We start from the raw sequence: 21,180 nt of genomic DNA on the forward strand, positions 1-21,180 counted from the left end.
CTACGCCGCATCAGAGTTAAGCAGCCACAAGTGCGGCGTAAGATTTACTGCCAGCGGTCCCCAGAAGGTTAATATCAGTAAGTGATATAACTAGGAGACTGCTGTTTAGTCTATTGTAGAGTTGCCCTGTACCTGTGCTTGTTTAACAGGAAGTGCCCTTTAGATTCCCAGTAACCTTGCTGCAGCTCTGTACCTTTCTCCTCCGTCATGTGATTATTGGATTCCAGGTCAGGGGAATCAGTGTTTGTAGAAGAATGATCTGTACTTTCGCCTTCAGCGTGGTTCTGTAAGAGAGAGATAAAAGGCAAAGAATACAAAGGCGGGTATAATAGCAGAGTCCTAATCTATTCTGATGAGAGATGAAAGGCAGTCAGGCCAGTCAGAACAAAAGCTGCAGTAATACTGGGGTACTCCTAGTCTGAGGGTTCATCACAGACATCAGAGGAAGCCAGTGGTAGGAGCTGTGGCTGTAGGCTGTGTTTACAATAAACTTTTTCTAAGGGCTGGTTCAGACGGACGTTTGCAGAGCGTTTACAGCCAGCGTTCAGGGCTTGGTGTTAAACGCTCCCATTCAAGTGAATGGGAGCGTTTGTACCAAGCTTTCAAGCGCGTTTACACAAACGCGGCGTTTGGGTCCCGATTTTCTCTGGCGTTCAAGGAGCCCCTGGAAGCTACATGTAGCTTCCAGGGGAGGTTAACCGCGACGGCTAATGTCCCCCTAGGGGAAGAAAAAACGCGACCGCATCCAAACGCACACGAACGCTGCTGAACGCGACGCCAGCAAACGCAACGCCTCCAAACGTCCGTCTGAACCAGCCCTAAAGAAAAAGTTGTGAAGGTAGCTTAGCAAGCTAAAAAAAGGAAACCGAGAGCCCACAATGGTGTAGTACGGTAGGTTGCAGGTGTTGAGTAATAAAGATAAATGAATTATACTCTCAACTAGTCAGGGTTATCATTCAGGCAGCCACTATATAGGCAGGTGTGGAGATCAGACCTGACCCCACTCAGGTTAAGAAGTCGCTCTCTGTAGATAGGAGAAAAAGGGGGTCGCACCCCTCCACCAAGGGTGGACTTTAATGTGACTGTAAGTTGGCGCCAGTATTAGTACAATGCTTTGTGAAGTATATGAATAAAGCTGCTTGTTGACAATAATCAACAGAATTGTGTCTACTTTGGAGAGGTAAGTCCACCTCCTCTTTAAAATGGTTTTTAATAAATGTTCCAACGTACAGTTAACATTACAAGCTAGAATTGGGTGCATAACTTTTTTCCTTTCCACTCGTATGTCCCGCTTAGCTGTCCAAATAAGGTATTAAATTAAACGCTATAATGTGTTTTTTAAAATAAGATATACCATGTTACTATGCTATGTTCCATGTTAAAATGGGCGAGAGAGTAAGAGGGAGAGTGCATTTCTGTAAAAAAAACTCAGAGCAGAAACGACTCCTTTTAGGAAAAAACTCAGAGTGGACAGGGTTAACCTGTTAACCTCCTTGGCGGTTCAATTTTTCCGCCAAGGAGGCTGCATTGCACTTTTTTTGAAATGTTTTTTTTTTTTTTGTTTCATGTAGCTACCTGAGTGGTAGCTACATAACACACTACTAGAGGGCGCATGTGTCCCTCTAGTCTGATCGCCGCCGGCAACAAATGTAAACAGGAGATGGCGTATAGAACGTAATCTCCTGTTTGGCTTCTCCTGTCGCCATGACTACGATCGGAATGACGTCATGGACGTCAGACCCATCCGATCCAGCCCTTTGCGCTGCCTGGGACTGAGCAGAGCGGCGGCGATCGAGCTGGATGCGCAGCTAGCAAAGTGCTGGCTGCGCGTACAGCAATTTACAGCACAGGAATCGCCCCACCAGGGGCTGAGATATCCTCCGTGGCACCAGCCAATGACAGCAATCAGCTGTCAGAAGCTTCAGCCAATGACAGCAATCGGCTGTCAGAAGCTTCAGCCAATGACAGCAATCGGCTGGCGACAGCTGTGTCACTCCAAGATCGCAGCGCTGTACCATGCAAATAGACGACGGTTTCGCCATCTAACAGTCTCCTAGCGACAATCACCACTGAGAGACTGATGAGGGCGTGATGCACGTGATCCCCTGCAATCTCCGCCCCCAGGACTTCACACCATTTTGGCGTTGAGCGGTCCTGGGGCTGCCGCCGGCTAGAGGTTAAGGTACACCTTAGCATAGAGGGATATGGAGGCTGATCGTTATTTCCTTTTAAACATTGCACATTGCCTGGCCGTCCTGCTGATCCTCTGCCTCTAATACTTTTAGCCATGAACCCTGAACAAGCATGCAGATGATCCTGGCAAAAGGAATGTTGCCCGGCAGTCATTTGGACTTGATCCCCAGGGCGATAATTTAGGTCCTGATGCTGTACGGTGGAGTTGCTAGCCTCAAGGCTAGCAGTACTTTTGTTATGCACCTCATGACAGAGGGGCTTCTGGGGGTGGGGTGAGGAGGAGAACAGTGCTCTCCGGGGTCACTCGGGCTTTGGATGTCACTAATGATTTGGCGTGCTGGATATTAAAGTGTCATTATTACTCCCAAAAGAAAAATGTTAGTTGCATAAAAGAACATTTAAAAGCATTCCCAAGCATTCAATGTGTGTAAAAACGTTTACTGGCTAATCAGCAAAGGCAAAAAGCTCCCTGTGCCTTCACTCTACTCTCCTCCCTCTACCGAACAGCTACATCGCCCTGGCAACAACTAAGTCACTTCATCAGAGGGAGGGAAGATTCATGCCTTTGCCAGGGGCCAGAGGTAAGCAAGCTTCTACTGCTCTCTGCAGTGAAAATAAACAATGTTACACAAAGGGAATGTGTTACGAAGAAGGCTCCGGCCAGGACTTGTTGACCTAGCTACAGGTGATTGTATCATATCTATCTTAATCATAGCGTTTCATGTATAGAAATGGGGTTAAATCCAACTCAGCATTCAAACCTAACGGTGTAACTGTATTCAATTTAAAGATCCGTCAGATATATCAGTTGCTGTCAGTTATAACTGAAAGGACAACTGATATGCAAGGTAATGCCCATGTTTCTTTATGGCTGAAGTGGGCGATATTACAGTTTAACAGTGTGCTGACCGGGAAGCTGTTATGGGGGTAACGACCATTTTCAGAATGGAGAATTCCATTGATCACAGTGGTCAAACAGTAAGCAGGAGAGGAGTAAGAGATTGATGAGTAGACTACACAGGAGGTAAGTATGACCCGTGTATGGTATGTTTATTTTGAATTTTTATTTTCAGTGCAGGTTTGCTTCAAGGACACTGAAGTATAAGAACAATAACACATTGATCTGTTATGAAATGTCTCTTTACAGGTATTGATTCTGCACAGCAATTTGTTAACGCAACTAGTGCCAAAGTCCTGTCACACCCTTGACCTGGCCACCTTAAAGGTAATTCGATTTCCCATTTACCTGACCAGTGTTTGTTATGTAGGATGTGATATTGATGTGTGCAAAGTGTGTGTGTGTGTGTGTGTGTGTGTGTGTGTGTGTATGTGTATGTGTTTGCAAAAGTATCCGGTTCAGCGCCGCGGTCCGAAAATCTCATGCATCCGAGCAACGTTCACCTCCCATTCATTCGCCTATAACTTTATTGCTACTTATCACAATGAATTGATCTATAGCTTGTTTTTTCCGCCACCAATTAGGCTTTCTGTGGGTGATACATTTTGCTAAGAGCCACTTTACTGTAAATGCATTTTAACAGGAAGAATAAGAAAAAAACGGAAGAAATTCATTATTTCTCAGTTTTTGGCCATTATAGTTTGAAATTAATATACGCTACCGTAATTAAAACGCATGTATTTTATTTGCCCATCTGTCCCGGTTATTATACCATTTAAACGATGTCCCTATCACAATTTATGGTGCCGATATTTCATTTAGAAATAAAGGTGCATTTTTTCAATTTGCGTCCATCACTATTTATAAGCTTATAATTTTAAATAATATAATAACATATTCTCTTGACATGCATATTTAAAAAGTTCAGACCCTTGGGTAACTATTTATGTTGTTTTTGTTTTGTTTTTTAATTGTTTTTTTTTTTTTTTTTTTTTAAATAAAAAAAGTGTATGTGGGTAATTTTTGGTGTGGGAGGGAAACTGCTAATTTTAAATGTAAAATAATGTTTTTTTTTTAATCAAAAATGTATGTGGGTGCAGTTTACTATTTGGCCACAAGATGGCCACAGTGAAAAAAGTCCTAGATGCGAACCAGCTCGCATCTAGGAACTAAAATGCTGAGGAGTTGTTTCCTGGGGGCAGAAATACCGCGCTCTCTGGAGAGAAAGCGTCGGTATTTCTGCGGGGAAGTTAGATCGGTGAATGGGAATTATATTCCCATTCACTGATCGGGGGGCTAGCGGCGGACAGCGGGGGCGCGCCCGATCGCGCGCACGAGCCGGCGGCAGCACCAGTGCCTATCTGGACGAGGAAGCTCGTCCAGATAGGCCGAACTGGGTATTCGGCCCCCTTGAAGTTTTCCACATTTTGTCACATTACTGCCACAAACCTGAATCAATTTTATTGGAATTCCACATGAAAGACCAACACAAAGTGGTGTACACATGAGAAGTGGAATGAAAATCATATATGATTCCAAACATTAAAAAAAAAAAAAAAAAAAAAAACAGCAAAGTGGGGTGTGCGTAATTATTCAGCCCCCTGAGTCAATACTTTGTAGAACCACCCTTTGCTGCAATTACAGCTGCCAGTCTTTTATGGTATGTCTCTACCAGCTTTTCACATCTAGAGACTGAAATCCTTGCCCATTCTTCTTTGCACAACAGCTCCAGCTCAGTCAGATTAGATGGATAGCGTTTGTGAACAGCAGTTTTCAGATCTTGCCACAGATTCTCGATTGGATTTAGATCTGGACTTTGACTGGGCCATTCTAACACATAGATATGTTTTGTTTTAAACCATTCCATTGTTGCCCTGGCTTTATGTTTAGGGTCGTTGTCCTGCTGAAAGGTTAACCTCTGCCCCAGTCTCAAGTCTTTTGCAGACTCCAAGAGGTTTTCTTCCAAGTTTGCCCTGTATTCGGCTCCATCCATCTTCCCATCAACTCTGACCAGATTCCCTGTCCCTGCTGAAGAGATGCACCCCCCAAGCATGATGCTGCCACCACCATATTTGACAGTGGGGATGGTGTGTTCAGAGTGATGTGCAGTGTTAGTTTTCTGCCACACATAGCGTTTTGCATTTTGGCCAAAAAGTTCAATTTTGGTCTCATCTGACCAGAGCACCTTCTTCCACATGGTTGCTGTGTCCCCCACATGGCTTGTGGCAAACTGCAAACGGGACTTCTTATGCTTTCTGTTAACAATGCCTTTCTTCTTGCCACTCTTCCATAAAGGCCAACTTTGTGCAGTGCATGACTAATAGTTGTCCTATGGACAGATTCCCCCACCTGAGCTGTAGATCTCTGCAGCTTGTCCAGAGTCACCATGGGCCTCTTGACTGTTTCTGATCAGCTTTCTCCTTGTTCGGCCTTTAAGTTTAGGTGGACGGCCTTGTCTAGGTAGGTTTACAGTTGTGCCATACTCCTTCCATTTCTGAATGATCGCTTGAACAGTGCTCTGTGGGATGTTCAAGGCTTTGGAAATCTTTTTGTAGCCTAAGCATGCTTTACATTTCTCAATAACTTGATCCCTGACCTGTCTAAGGTGTTTTTTGGACTTCACGGTGTTGTTGCTCCCAATATTCTCTCAGACAACCTCTGAGGCCATCACAGAGCAGCTGTATTTGTACTGACATTAGATCACACACAGGTGCACTCTATTTATTTATTAGCACTCATCAGGCAATGTCTATGGGCAACTGACTGCACTCAGACCAAAGGGGACTGAATAATTACGCACGCCCCACTTTGCAGTTATTTATTTGTAAAAAAAAATGTTTGGAATCACGTATGATTTTCGTTCCACTTCTCACGTTTACACCACTTTGTATTGGTCTTTCACGTGGAATTCCAATAACATTGATTCATGTTTGTGGCAGTAATATGACAAAATGTGAAAAACTTCAAGGGGGGCGAATACTTCTGCAAACCACTGTATATACAGGATCTTCTCAAAAAATTTGCATATTGTGATAAAGTTCATTATTTTCTGTAATGTACTGATAAACATTAGACTTTCATATATTTTAGATTCAAATACACACAACTGAAGTAGTTCAAGCCTTTTATTGGTTTAATATTGATGATTTTGGCATACAGCTCATGAAAACCAAAATTTCCTATCTCAAAAAATTAGCATATTTCATCCGACCAATGAAAGAAAAGTTTTTTAAAAACAAAAAAAGTCAACCTTCAAATAATTATGTTCAGTTATGCACTAAATACTTGGTCGGGAATCCTTTTGCAGAAATAACTGCTTCAATGCGGCGTGGCATGGAGGCAATCAGCCTGTGGCACTGCTCAGGTGTTATGGAGGCCCAGGATGCTTCGATAGCAGCCTTAAAGAGAAACTCCGACCAAGAATTGAACTTTATCCCAATCAGTAGCTGATACCCACTTTTACATGAAAAATATAATGATTTTCACAAACAGACCATCAGGGGGCGCTGTATGACTGATTTTGTGCTGAAACCCCTCCCACAAGAGGCTCTGGTACGGTACGGTACTCTGGGCAAACTGCCACAATGTAACAATGACACACACAGGAAATGGCTGTTTATAGATGTCTGTTAAAGCCAGAACAGCTACATAATCTGCCCACAGTAACAATGTCACCATGTAATACATGTCAGAATGTGAATCTGGGAGAGGAAAGATTTTACAATGAGCAAACTGACTAAATCATGTATACATAATTATTGTAAAAATTAAGCACCTTTTTAAATTAAATTATTTTCACTGGAGTTCCTCTTTAAGCTCATCCAGAGTGTTGGGTCTTGCGTCTCTCAACTTTCTCTTCACAATATCCCACAGATTCTCTATGGGGTTCAGGTCAGGAGAGTTGGCAGGCCAATTGAGCACAGTAATACCATGGTCCGTAAACCATTTACCAGTGGTTTTGGCACTGTGAGCAGGTGCCAGGTCGTGCTGAAAAATGAAATCTTCATCTCCAAAAAGCTTTTCAGCAGATGGAAGCATGAAGTGCTCCAAAATCTCCTGATAGCTAGCTGCATTGACCCTGCCCTTGATAAAACACAGTGAACCAACACCAGCAGCTGACATGGCACCCCAGACCATCACTGACTGTGGGTACTTGACACTGGACTTCAGGCATTTTGGCATTTCCCTCTCCCCAGTCTTCCTCCAGACTCTGGCACCTTGATTTCCAAATGACATGTAAAAGTTGCTTTCATCCGAAAAAAAAAGTACTTTGGACCACTGAGCAACAGTCCAGTGCTGCTTCTCTGTAGCCCAGGTCAAGCGCTTCTGCCGCTGTTTCTGGTTCAAAAGTGGGTTCATGCTTCCATCTGCTGAAAAGCTTTATGAAGATGAAAATTTCATTTTTCAGCACAACCTGGCACCTGCTCACAGTGCCAAAACCACTGGTAAATGGTTTACTGACCATGGTATTACTGTGCTCAATTGGCCTGCCAACTCTCCTGACCTGAACCCCATAGAGAATCTGTGGGATATTGTGAAGAGAAAGTTGAGAGACGCAAGACCCAACACTCTGGATGAGTTTAAGTTCGCTATTGAAGCACCCTGGCCCTCCATAACACCTGAGCAGTGCCACAGGCTGATTGCCTCCATGCCACGCCGCATTGAAGCAGTCATTTCTGCAAAAGGATTACCGACCAAGTATTGAGTGCATAACTGAACATAATTATTTGAAGCTTGACTTTTTTTTGTTTTTTTTTTTAAACATTTTTTTATTAAAATAGCAAGTAATGTACAAAAATTGTCATTTGAAATCCAGCTATACAATTATTCTCTTTACATGCTAACAGATTTTCCATTATAGGCAAATGAACATGGATAAGTCTGAGAAAATACCCGTATATCAGAATAGAACAGTATTTACATATGAAAATTCTCTAGTTGTATTACACATAGTGGATATAGCTTATTCTCAGGCTTATATTGCGTTATACTATATTATACTAAAATTAGGATTGATTAACATTAACAAGAACTATATTTAACATCAAATTGGTTCCCCATATCTCCCCCTCCTTCCCCTCCTTCCCATCCCGTTACCCCAGATTCATACCTTATCCATCCCACTGATGTTCTATCCCTAATAATTAGATTTCTAGTTTTCCCAGATATCCTCCTATTTTGGCCTTTAAGTACCATGTAGTATCTTCAAAAGGTTTCACAATTTGAGATATCTGTTCCTTTGTATAAAAGTTTTCAATAAAGAGCTGCCATGTATTAAAGAACTTTTGGATCATTTTTGGTTTGTGCCTTTCAATATTTAGTCTCTCCATATGGAGAAGGTGGTCGAGGAGTGTTAGGACATCTTGTATGGTAGGGGAGGAAGGGTCTAACCATTTTTTCATTACCGCTTTTTTTGCTGCTAAGAGATATAAGTGTTCTCGTTTGGTTATTGAAACTGTTTTTTCTTTTTCTGTTTCTGTCAGGGGTAGACTATGGAACAAACAAAAAAGAGGATCAGGTAGTCTCTGGGTATTATATAGGGAATTGAAATGAGCTATTACAGTTGACCAGAATGCTTTTATATTAGTACATTGCCAAAGCATATGGTTAAGTGTGGGGTTAGGGTCATTACATTTAGGGCATAAGTTGAGGTGGATTCCCTCTTCATGTTTATATGGGCCTTTGATAGGGATAAAAGCTCTGTAGAGTGTTTTCAAGTACATTTCTCGCCACGTTTCTGCTATCATTGCTTTTCGCATTTCCAGCCATCCTTTTTTAACTGCTATAGAGAAGGAATCTTTGTTCATTTCCGTTAGTTCTGCCCATTTTTGTAGATGTAGGTAGTGGTTTTTACGATATGTTTGGGTCTCTTTCAAAAAGTCGTATAGCCATGATAGTGATTGCTTAGCTTTAGGATTACTGAGAAGATCATCATAATGAGAGTTAGATGCTATTGATCCATTCTTCCCCAATACCCCTAGTACATAGCTTTGAATTTGTTGGTAGTAAAAAATATGCAGTTTGGGTAGGGCAAATTTCCTTGCCACTTCCTCAAAAGGTAGAAAAGATCCTTCATGGTTCAAAAAGGCTCCCAGGTGTGTTATCCCCCTTTTCTCCCAATCCATATAGACCTCATGCATGTTGCCTGGTTTAAACCCTGGGTGTCCTCGAAAGGGCATTAGTGGTGAGATAAGGCCTTGTAGGCCGTATTTCCTTCTTACCTCTCTCCAGGTGATCAATGTGTCTCGAATTAAAATATTTTTCTTAATATAGTCAGGGAGTTTGTTCAATGGGGTATGTAAAACTCCAGTAGGGGAGTAGGGGCGTAATAATTCTTTATCTATAGCGGTGGGAGTGTAATAACTGGTATTTCCCAACCAATCTCTAATGTGGCGGAAGATGGCAGCTAAATTATAAGATCTCAGATCAGGAAAATTAAGGCCTAGATTATCAATGGGCGCTTTAAGTTTTGCCAGGGCGATTCTAGGTTTTTTTGATTTCCATAGGAATCGAGTAAAAGCGGTTTCCAGGGTTTTTATATCTTTGTGCTTAAGTAAGATGGGTAAAGTTTGTAAAGGGTACAATAATCGTGCAAAGCTGAACATTTTTATCAAATGAACCCTGCCTGTCAAAGATAGTGGGAGATGTTCCCAGTTATGGAGTTCATTTATGATTTTTTTGATAAGGGGAGAATAGTTTAAGTTATATAGTTGGTCTATCTGTCGGGGGATTTTAATACCTAGGTAAGTTATAAAGGAATTGCGGTAAGGAATTTTGAAAGCGTCAAGCCTCGGACAGTTTCGCAGTGTGTGAGTAGGGGAGATGAACATAAATTCACTTTTGTGGTAATTTATGCGGAAGCCAGATGATCTACCAAAAAGTTGAATGTGAGATATGATATTATCAAGATCTCTTTCCGGATGGGCTAAGAACAATAACACATCATCTGCGAAAAGCGCAGAGAATATCTTTTGAGGGCCTATAGGTATACCTTCAAAAATGTTGTTCTGGGAAAAGGAGCGCGCCAGAGGTTCTATAGCTAAATTAAAAATAAGCGGGGATAAGGGACAGCCCTGGCGCACCCCTCTCCCCAGAACAAATGACTGACTCATAGCCCCCAAGAGAGAAATCCGGGCCCGAGGGTTAACATGCATGAGGTCTACATATGAGCAGAAGTTTCCTTTAAACCCGAAACGGTCTAAGACCTTCATTATCCAGGACCATTCAATGCTATCAAAAGCCTTCTCGGCATCAAGGGCCAAGAAGGCTTCTGAACCAGACAACGGACCTCGAAGTTTAATATGTTCAAGTGCCACTAAGGCTTTTCTGATATTGAAGACTGCACTTCTATTCTGTACAAAGCCCACTTGTGAGTCATGTATTAAATTAGGTAAAAAACCCGCCAGCCTGTCGGCCAACACCTTGGACAACAGCTTGAAATCGACGTTCAGCAAAGATATTGGCCGGTAGGCCGCCGGGTCTAGGGGGTCCTTCCCTGGCTTAGGGATCAACTTAATGTGTGCTTCATTTGCTGTTGGGAGTAGTGTGTTTTGAGTAAGTATAGTGTTGTACATTCCCGAGAGTGTGTCCGAGATCTCAGACTTTAATAATTTAAAGAATTCCCCCGAGAAGCCATCGGGGCCTGGTGCTTTGTGTAAAGATAAGTTTTTGATTCCTAGTAAAACCTCGCCAGAAGTAATTGGTGCGTTTAGGAATTCTAAGTCTTCTTCAGTGAGCTTGGGGAGTTTGACACTATTGAGAAAAGTTAGTTGCTCTTCTGTTGAGCAAGTTTGAGCAGTATATAAAGTTTTATAGAAATGTTGAAAGACCTCGGCCACCTTCTCGGGAGTGCCCACCAATTGTCCCCTAGAGTTCCTGATCTGCACGATGGAAGATGGGGGGCCACGTGTTTTTGCTAAATTAGCCAATAATTTGCCTGACTTATTACCCCATTTAAAATATCTCGCCGAACCAAAATCTCTATACATCTTATCATATTTTTCCATTGAAAGGTCACAGTTTTTTTTATCAAGTATCCACTTATCTTTATTGACAGGTGAGGGGTCTCCTTTAAATACTAAGTAGGAAGCTCGTGCTTGCTCACATGCTGACATATAATTTTCTAAGGCCTTTTTTTTATAAGAACTGGTGTATGCCAATATCTGGCCCCTCAAAACTGCTTTGGCAGTTTCCCAAAAGAGGACAGGCTGGTTCTTGTGTTTTTTGTTATTATTTTGATAGTCTCTCCACCAAATTATTAATTCTTTAGCCAGTTGCTCGTCATTATATAAATATGAGGGGAAACGCCAACCTGAGGATCTAAATGAACTTAAACTTAATTCCATAGACACTGGCGTATGGTCTGATATTACCATTGGTCTGATAGTTGAGTTTTGTAAATAAGGTATCATATTTCTGGAGAGTAGCATTATATCTATTCTTGAATGTGACTTATGGACGTGGGAGTAGTGGGTGAAGTCCCTTTCTAGAGGATAAAGGTGTCGCCATGCATCTATTAAGGCTGTGGTGTCTATAAAAGATGCTAGGTTTTTATCTTGCAGTGAGGGTGTGTTGGTTTTCTTGGTTGGGACCAGCCTGTCCTCTCCAGGGTTAATCACCGAGTTGAAATCTCCTACTATGACGCATTTTGTATGGCTATGTACTGAGTTGATATCCTGTGATAGTTTAGATAAAAAAGCTGAGTTATTAGTATTAGGGCCATAAACACCCCATAATATAAAATTGTGAGACTCATATTGGATTTCAGCTCTCAGCCATCTACCATCTAAGGGGTCAAAATCATGGGTGAGGATTTTTCCTCTAAAGGATTTATTTATTAAAAGCAATACACCAGCCTTGCGATCTTTTGAGGGTGCCCCTAATACCTGTCCTACCCACATTTTGGAGAGGAATGAGAACTCATGGGCTCTCAAATGGGTTTCCTGCAATATTACTAGGTCTGGTTTCATTTTTCCCAGATGTCTCAAGATTTTCGAGCGTTTCTGGGGAGTGCGGAGGCCCTTAATATTCCAGGTTATGATTTTCATATTAGTGAGTTCCTTGTATTATAGGGATTAATAAACATTATGTATTTATGTAGATGAAGCCATCTGCTGTCCCAGCTGCAGACAGATGGCTTTAAAGGTGGGATGGAAGTATATTTCAAAGAAGGGCTTTGGAGTACGTGTAGGAGGAGGGGCGGGGGGTAGAGGGTCCCTAACCAGTGGGACCAATGGAAACCAAACATAACTACAACAAAAAACATTAACTGAATGTTAAACAAAGAGGTGATCCTAGGGGCCAGGATTAAACTGGCTTCCCTGTCACCTACATAAGCATTCAATTTTCCCTTTTTTCCTGAATGACCTAAAAATCTTAGTGACTCCCTTTTTTCCGCAGGAGAAGAGGTCCATCCTGTAATCAAGGTTAGTAGCAAAAATGCAATATAAAACAAAGTTAAAGGAAATGGAGTGGACCTTCCGTAAAAAAGTATCTCACTCGGCGGTAATCCGTCTATGGTGTCCCACCATTGGAGTATTCCGTGTTCGCCCGAGTGTACATATTAATGAATTTCATGGGAAAGAGTTTCTCTGTACCAGATTAAGGTGGTTAGAAAAATGAGACCCATAAAAGTAAAAATAAAAGAAAAGAGTCCGTCCCTTTCAGAACATGTGAAGAAGTCAAAAAAGAAAACAGGAAAAAGAAAAAGAAAGGGAAGAGAAAAAAAAAGTTTTTATATTCACCACTGATCTTCCCTTCAGTCAAGTTGTTCGGAATCACCCATCCCAGGTGGTGGAGTCTTGGCTAGAAGCAATATTTCCTTCAGCACTTTGAATAGAGCCCATGCCTTCATCGTCAGGCCTTTGTACTGGAGATTGTGACGGTCTTGGTGATGTTGCAGTGGACAATTGGTTGAGGTAGGTATCCGCATCCGATGGAGATGTGAAAGAGGATGATTTACCATCTTCGTGGTAGATCAGAAGAGTAGCAGGATAAATCAGAGCAAAGCGTATTTTACGTCTAACTAGTGACTGGCATACGTTGTTAAAAGCTTTTCTTGCTCGATTCACTTCAGCTGAGTAGTCTGCGAATAGTAGTAGCTTCTGGCCGTCTACCTCCAGGGTCTTTTGTGATCTGTAGGCTCTCATGAGTATCACTTTTTCAGAGTAATCAAGATAGCGGGCTATCACCGGGCGCGGCAGCTTCTTGTTAGGACGTAACGGTCCCATGCGATGCGCTCGTTCTACTTTATAGCTGGCGTCTAGGCCTAAGGCTTGTGGTATGGCGGTGGAGCATATTTGGGCCAGTTCTGCGGGCTTGACCGACTCTGGTATGCCGATCACCCGCAGATTGTTGCGCCTCGAGCGGTTTTCTAAATCGTCAATTTTGTCAAACATGATTACTTGCCTTGCCTGTGTAGATTGCGCCCGGGTAGCCGTTTCTTCGTGTTTATCTTCCAAAGAGCTGATACGAGATTCCGCTTGGGTGATCCGTGTAGCGTGAGCAGCTAGATCCGCTTTAATAGGCGAGAGCTGTTGTTCCATCACTTCAGCAATTGTGGCAGTCAGTTCCGGCTTTAAAAGTTTGACCACTTCATGAGCTAAATGAGCATAGTCTATTACCGGTGTGGGGTATAGGACTTCTTCTTGCTCGGTGTCTGAAGCTTCTGGCTCTGTATCTGCGTCATTCTTTTTAGGCCCCTGTTTCTGCCGTTGTTTAGTTTGCTTCGGCAAGCGCTTCTCACGTTGTGTGCGGAGGACATATTTGTCCATTGTTGTTTCCTCTTGCTGCTCCGACATAGGTGGGGAGGAAAGTGGATCGTTAAGGGACCGGGCAAAGACTCTTTTCTAGCGGGCGAGACGGAGCTCCAGATTTATGCTTCCATCTCCCGCGGCGCCGGAACCGGAAGTCGACTTTTTTTTGTTTTAAAAACACTTTTCTTTTATTGGTCGGATGAAATATGCTAATTTTTTGAGATAGGAAATTTGGGTTTTCATGAGCTGTATGCCAAAATCATCAATATAAAAACAATAAAAGGCTTGAACTACTTCAGTTGTGTGTATTTGAATCTAAAATATATGAAAGTCTAATGTTTATCAGTACATTACAGAAAATAATGAACTTTATCACAATATGCAAATTTTTTGAGAAGATCCTGTACAGCTTCTTTACACAGTGACTCATTGGAACAGCACAACAATTTGAAGGTTGATTCTTCTGCGTTTAGCCATCCGTATGTTTTAACTCTCACAACCGTACATTACTACTGGAAAAAACATGGCTTTGACTATACGAACCTTCATTGAACCTTTGTTGGAAAGTTATTCTATTGTCCGAGCTAGGCCAACATCAATCTGTCCTGCCGCATAGAGGCTCATTCAGTCAAAGCACACCTGAAGCCAGGAAACTCACTCCAGGTTTGATTCTTACCTAAGTGGAAGGAGGGCCATGGATACCTTCAGAGAGCCTTCACATTCCTCCAACCTGCTTGGTTGACCAACCATTGGTAATGGGTAATCTTTAGAACCGCTCGCGTCTCTTAGTAGTTCCAACATACGCAGTACGGATGTGCTCGTCTTCTAAACTTCTTGGGGAAGAGAGTCGTTTCCAAAATTACTGGAGTACTTACGAAGAGCTGATCGGCCGAGCAGGTTGTAAAGATACACCCGGGCATGGCACTGGAAGAAAAAGCTGGCCGCAGGAATGGGACGGCTCTATGGTATCCAGAGCCCTCCCTCTACTTGGGTAAGTATCAAACATGATAGGAGTTTCCTCACTTAGGGGTTACTTTAAGAAATTCTTCTGGCCCAGGCAGCACGCATTAGAAGACAATGCAGGTGGCCATACGTTTTACAGACATGCCCGACAAATGCGTTCATCTCCATTGTATTGCTGACTGCATTCAAAGCACAACTGAAGTAAGAGGTATATGGAGGCTTCCTTATTTATTTCCTGTTAAACAATACCAGTTGCCTGGCAGTCCTGCTGGTTCTTTTGGCTGCAGTAGTGTCTGAATCACACCTTTTCCCTAGTATATTTCACAGTCGTGGCCATTTGTGCTTCACTAGTACAATGCAGGCGCAGAACGGTCAGCCAGGCAATCTGCATTGTTTAAAAGGAATGACATATGTCAGCCTCCATGTCCCCCTCACTTCAGGTGTCCTTTAAAGGGTATTGCCAGGCTCGCTGAGAGAAAAAATAAATCTACTTACCAGGGGCTACCTCCAGTCCCTGGCAGCTGCTATGTCCCACGCCGCAGCTCCACTCGGATCCGCCAGCCGGGGGTATCTGCCGGTGCAGAGGCCGACCTGACGAGGTCTTCCTCTACTGCGCCGCTGTTAATCAAGTCCACATTGTCCAGAGTGTACTGCGCAGGTACAGAACTACTGCGCCTGCACAGTACATCCCAGGCAATGTGGACGAGATTGACAGCAGCTCTCGCCCAGGCGCAGTAGTGGACGACCTGGCGAGGTGGCCTGTGCACAGTCTGAGAGCGGAGTTGCAGGGTGGGGACATAGAGTCTTCCAGGGACTGGAAGAAGCCCCGGGTAAGTAGATTTTGTTTTTTAACCCAAGCCTGGACATTCCCTTTACATGTGCCCCTCACCCAGAGCTGTGTGTGCATTGCCTGATGTCCTTGCATATCACATACTGATATGCATTATACACAGCGGCTCAGTCAGTCCCCTTTCACGCTTACAATATAACGTTGTGTCGCAGTATTCTCACCTGCCACAGCTTGTTGCAGTGGCCATTCATGTCTATGAAACATGTCCCAGTACCCCCGGTGTGATATGATGTGATGAAAGTGGTCCAGTTGAGGCAGAGGCTGCAGTACAATTTTAAAGTTGGTAACGGTGTGGTGCGCAGCATGCACGTATGACCAGAGGGGTGGCCTTTTTTTTTTTTTTTAATATGAGTACCAATATTTAACATTACAAGCAGGTGCCATATTTTAATTTGCAAACTCTGCTCTATTGTAGGTTCTCGACCTCCATGACAACCAGATTACATCACTTCCTGCTGACATTGGCCAGCTGACATCTCTACGGGTAAAATGAGCACATGTGAGGGGGTGATGTGCTGAGGCACAATGGAACCTGGAGTTGCTCAGATACTAGACTTGTACATGGCAGTCTTTTAGAAAAATATATGGAATATTGACCTTTTTATGAGGGCCAATAAAATACAATAACAATAATGGGCAAAATTAGCAAATTGCATTTTAGGATATCGTAATTCTCCCTTTGTTAAAGAGAACCCGTACTGAACAAAATAGTCCCTGGGGGGTACTTACCTCGGGAGGGGGTCCCCCCTGTCCTCCTCAGTCCCACGGTGGTCTCTCTAGGCCCCTCCGAAGCCACAGTCGACAAATTGTCAGGCTGGGGCCCAGGTGCAGTAGCACCTGCAATATTTACCTTCCCCGGATCCAGCGCAGTAGCGGCTCTTGGCTCGGATCAGGCAGAAATAGCCGATCCCAGTCGGATCTGCTCTAATGTGCAGGTGTCTTTTAAAAGGCATTTGATTGATAAGCTATAAAAATCACCCAGGGGGAAATTGAGGAGAAAAAGTTAATTGCAAATGGGCCCCTGTGTCTCTGTTTCTTATGCACTCGTCTCACTCTGCTCAGCCCCCTCATACTCTCTCTGCTGCCCACCATACTGGTTAACTGGCTACAATAATAAACCAAGTACACTACAGTTACAAATTATACCAATTCTGCAAGACCCCCACCACACACACACACACGGGCGCTAGACAAGTGGCCGCGACCTTGCACGCATTGCCACAGCCCCCCTTCCTGCAATGGCCGCAAGCCGTATGTGGGGCCATGACCTAAGCATAACTACGACCGCTGCCCAATGCCCGCACATGCGCATTAGGCAGCTGGCACGGACACAGGAGGCCGCAGGGAGAGGGGAATTATTATATAGAACTAGTACTAGGCCTACCCATTTACAAATGGGCACTAAGCCTCAGCCGCTACGTCCCTCACGACACAACCACCCCGCCACTTCAGCAACGTCCGCATGATCAGCACACCCGCTACGCGCATGCCCCCCCCATGCCCTGTCCTCCTGTACTGTCCAATGCCTACCCACGTGCTCCGCATGCGCGCTGGCAAAAAAGGCATGGACACAGGGACAGATGAGGACGCAGGGTTTTATTATATAGGGTTACATACCATAACATACTCTTTCCATATTTTCATCAAAGCAGACCTAAAAATACTGAACTTACCAGGGGCTTCCTCCAGCTACCCGTAGCCCGCAAGTCGGGCATTTTATCAGGGCTGATAACAAGCAGGCTGAGCAGTGAAGAATGAAACAGAGAGCAGGGTAGGGGTTTTCTCTAATGTTCCTACTGATATATATATGGTAACATACATGAGGGTGCTTCGTCTCTGGTTCACTTTAAGGTTGGCAGACACATGATACAATAAAATGATCCAATCCCACAGAAATTTTATAAAAATGATCGGTTGTACAGGAAAAAATCGAAAGCTTTTTTTTTTTTTTAAATTGTTGGAGAAATCTGATCGCATTTCCTGTTTTGTTTTTTTCTTTTTCCTTTTTTTTGTATATAAGCTGATCAGGAGTGGTAGATTTTTATGCAAATTGAATGATGTAGGGTAGCTTGTCAATTTCTTTATGTATAGATTACAACCATATTTTTTTTTATAATTGGGTAAAAATTTACCACGTGTGTTACATATTTTTCAAATGTTACACTCAATCAGAAAAATTTATTTTAATTCTTGAATTGAAAAGAAATGTTAAAAATTGTATGGTGTGTGGCCACCTTTAGGGTCGTTCAGTTTCTTTTCGTTATAACTGAAAGGACAACTGATGTGCAAGGTAATGTCCATGTTTCCTCATGGCCTCTTTCACACTATTCGCTGAAAGACTGAAGCTTTCTCACAATGCACTGCTATGGAAGAACTGATCACTTAAACCGCATCAGTTTTTCAGCGTATAGTGTAAAAGAGGCCTCAGGGCTACTAATCTAGCACAGTGACGCCTTGTGCTTGGTGAACCAGTATTCATTTGTATGATTTGCTGCAGGTGCTGAATGCAGAGCGCAATCTCTTACGTACGCTGCCTGACTCCATTGGAGACCTCGTCCAGCTGCAGACCCTTAATGTAAAAGGTTGGTATTTCTAAATGTCGCATCTAAGGGCTAGGTTCACACTTAAATGGTGTCCAGTCCTGTCAGTTTTTGGCAGTTGGCATTAGTTTTGTATGAGTTTTCTGTGGCTTGTTTCACACTTGATGCAAAATGAGCATAGTAAGGTCTACCTCTTATGTTTCCTCTAATCAATTACCCCAGGGAATAAACTGAAGGCTCTGCCAGCGACGATAGGTGGCCTGCGGTGCCTCCGCACACTGGACATCAGTGAGAACCGGCTGAGCGAGTTACCCCGGTCCCTAGCTAATGTCCGCACCTTGGAGGTAAGCAGCATGTTACTGTCCTGGATGAGGAGGGGAGTTTTTTACCGTGAGAGCTGCGGGGTATAATCTATGTTACAGCTCCCTGTGAATTAGCATGTAATTGCCCTTCTTTTTAAAATGGAACCAGAGGTGAGAGCAATATGGAAGGTGCCATATTTATTTCCTTTTAACTGAATGAATATATCCGCCCAGCAGGAGCTGCTTAGCGGCAGTCTGGACGGATATATTTGTCCAGCAGCATATGCACGCGCATGTAGCTCGTCCCCTGCAGCTATTACACGTGATTGATTGGGGAAGGGGAACAAGTGTTCCCCCAAGCCAACTGAAGCCCTTGTGAAAGAGTCGACATGCCTTGAATCACAAGGCATGATTCATAAAATCGAAAATAAGCCGTTGTAAAAAAATATTCAAGCACTTCCTGGTAACTACCAGGGTAGTGCTTAGAGCCACCTAGTGGCCAAAAAGTACAATTAACCACTTGACCACTGAGGGGTTTTTCCCCTTTAGGACCAGAGCGGTTTTCACCTATCAGCGCTCCTCCCTTTCTTTCGCTAATAACTTAATCAATACTAATCACAACGAAATGATTTAAATCTTATTTTTTTTTTGCCACAAATTATGCTTTCTTTGGGAAGTACATTATGGTAAGAATTATTTTATTTATTCTAAATGCATTTTAATGGGAATAATAAGAAAAGAAAATGGAAAAAAATCAATATTTCTCAGTTTTTGGCCATTATAGTTTTAGAATAAAACGTTCCACTGTGAAAGCCACACATTTTATTTTCCCATTTGTCCCGGTTATTGCAATGTTTAAAATATTTCCCTAGCACAATGTGTGGCGCCAATATTTTATTTGGAAATAAGTGTTTTTTTTCAGTTTTGCATCCATCACTAATTACAAGCCCATACATTAAAAAATAACAGTAATATACCCTCTTGACATGCGTATTTAAAAAAAAAAAAAGTTCAGTCCCTTAGTTAACTAGTTATGTTTTGTTTTTCAGTTCTCTTTTTTTTTTTTTTTTAATGCAAAAAAAAATATATTTAGGTACTATGGGAGAGTGTGGGAGGGAAGTAGTTAATTTTAAATGTACGGTAAGTGTAGGTCTTTTTATTAAAACAAATGTATGGATTTATAATTTTACTATTTGGCCATTTTTTCCCCTTTAAAATGCATAGAAAGTAAAGTAATTACTAAAAGCAAATATCACCCCCAAAAAGCCTAAGTTGTGGCGAAAAAAGATATACTGTAGATAAAGGTGCGATGAGTAGTGATAAAGTTATTGCCAATGAATGGGAGGAGTGCTACTGGGGAAAATTGCTTCCGTCGTTAAGGTGAAAACACCTGCGGGCTAAAGTGGTTAAAGCAGACCTGAAATCAGAATTTCCTCTCTGCTCTAAATGATACATAACAGCATAATAACCTTTAAAGGAGTTATCAAGCGGTTTCAAGTAAAATAAGTGCTCCTTACCCGGGGGTTCCTCCAGCCCAAAGCTCCCAGCATGTCCCGGGGCTTCCCTCAGCCCCAAGCTCCCAGCATGTCATTTGCCGCAGCTCCCTCCTGATCCCCGGCGATGACGTCAGGCCGACCTCCAGGTCAGCCTGTACTGCGCCTGCGCGAGCGCCGATGTCAATCACCGCCACATGGACCGGAGCGGACTGCGCAGGCGCAGAACTACTGCGGCTTCACAGTCCGCTCCGGTCCACGTGGGGTTTGGAGCTCAGGAGTGCAGGGGAATAACGTTAGAGGGTGCATTGCCACGCCCTGCTCTGCCCTGACAAAATATTTAAAGAGACACTGTAACAAAAAAAATCAGCCCCTGGGGAATATTTACCTCGGAAAGGGTGAAGCCTCTGGAACCTAATGAGGCTTCCCCCGTCCTCTTCTGCCTCCGGGATCCAGCGCTGGAAAATACAGCCAAAAAACTTTGTTGGCTGCGGCACAGGCGCAGTAGCACCTGTATTATTTCCCTTCCCAGCTCCAGCGCAGGCGCAGTATAGCCCCAATTGGGCTCAGCTACTTCCGCCTAAGCCCATATGGACAGCCACTGCTGCCCCAGCGCTGGATCGCACACATCCTTGCCGGCTGTATCTTCGGTGAAGACAACACTGGATCCCTGAGGCTTAGGAGGACGGGAGAAACCTCATTAGATTTCCCCCCGTCCTCTGGTCCCCTGCCGGCAGCTAGTTTCGTTTTTGCCGACTCTGAGTTAGGAAGCCGCGATGCGTATCATTACAAGCGTTACCGCGGTAACAGGACGCTATACCGGGTGTCAACATGTATCTTTGTACGAGTTGACACCCACCATAGCATCCTGTTACCGCGGTAACACGTGTAGTGATAAGCGTCGCGGCCCGCCAACTCCAAGCCGACAAAAACTAAACTAGCTGCCGGCGGGGGACTACGGGATCCAAGAGTGACATCGAGGGCACAGGATGGCTGCAGGGGGCTGGTAAAAGCCCCAGGTAAGTGAAACACTTTTTTTTTTCCTAGGGTTTAGGTTCCCTTTAACTGAGAGGGATATGGATGTTTCCTTTTAAACAATACCAGTTGCTTGGCAGTCCTGCTGATCTCTTTGGCTGCAGTAGTGGCTAAATCACACATGAAACAAGCATGCAGCTAATCCAGTCTGA

The 21,180-nt window shown here is 43.4% G+C and overlaps 1 protein-coding gene across 2 annotated transcripts in view; it reads left to right on the forward strand.

Annotated features, from left to right (window-relative positions):
• The window catches only part of LRSAM1 (leucine rich repeat and sterile alpha motif containing 1), a 149,413-nt gene that overhangs the window by 31,255 nt on the left and 96,978 nt on the right, over nt 1-21,180 (forward strand). For both annotated transcript variants that reach the window (XM_068248692.1, XM_068248693.1), the window contains exons 5-8: nt 3,341-3,418; nt 16,074-16,142; nt 18,156-18,240; nt 18,421-18,542. In XM_068248692.1, the coding sequence (XP_068104793.1) occupies nt 3,341-3,418; nt 16,074-16,142; nt 18,156-18,240; nt 18,421-18,542 (354 nt within the window). The remainder of the gene's footprint in view (nt 1-3,340; nt 3,419-16,073; nt 16,143-18,155; nt 18,241-18,420; nt 18,543-21,180) is intronic.

This window comes from Hyperolius riggenbachi, chromosome 8 (assembly GCF_040937935.1).
Source record: "Hyperolius riggenbachi isolate aHypRig1 chromosome 8, aHypRig1.pri, whole genome shotgun sequence".
Taxonomy (NCBI): Eukaryota; Metazoa; Chordata; class Amphibia; order Anura; family Hyperoliidae; genus Hyperolius; species Hyperolius riggenbachi.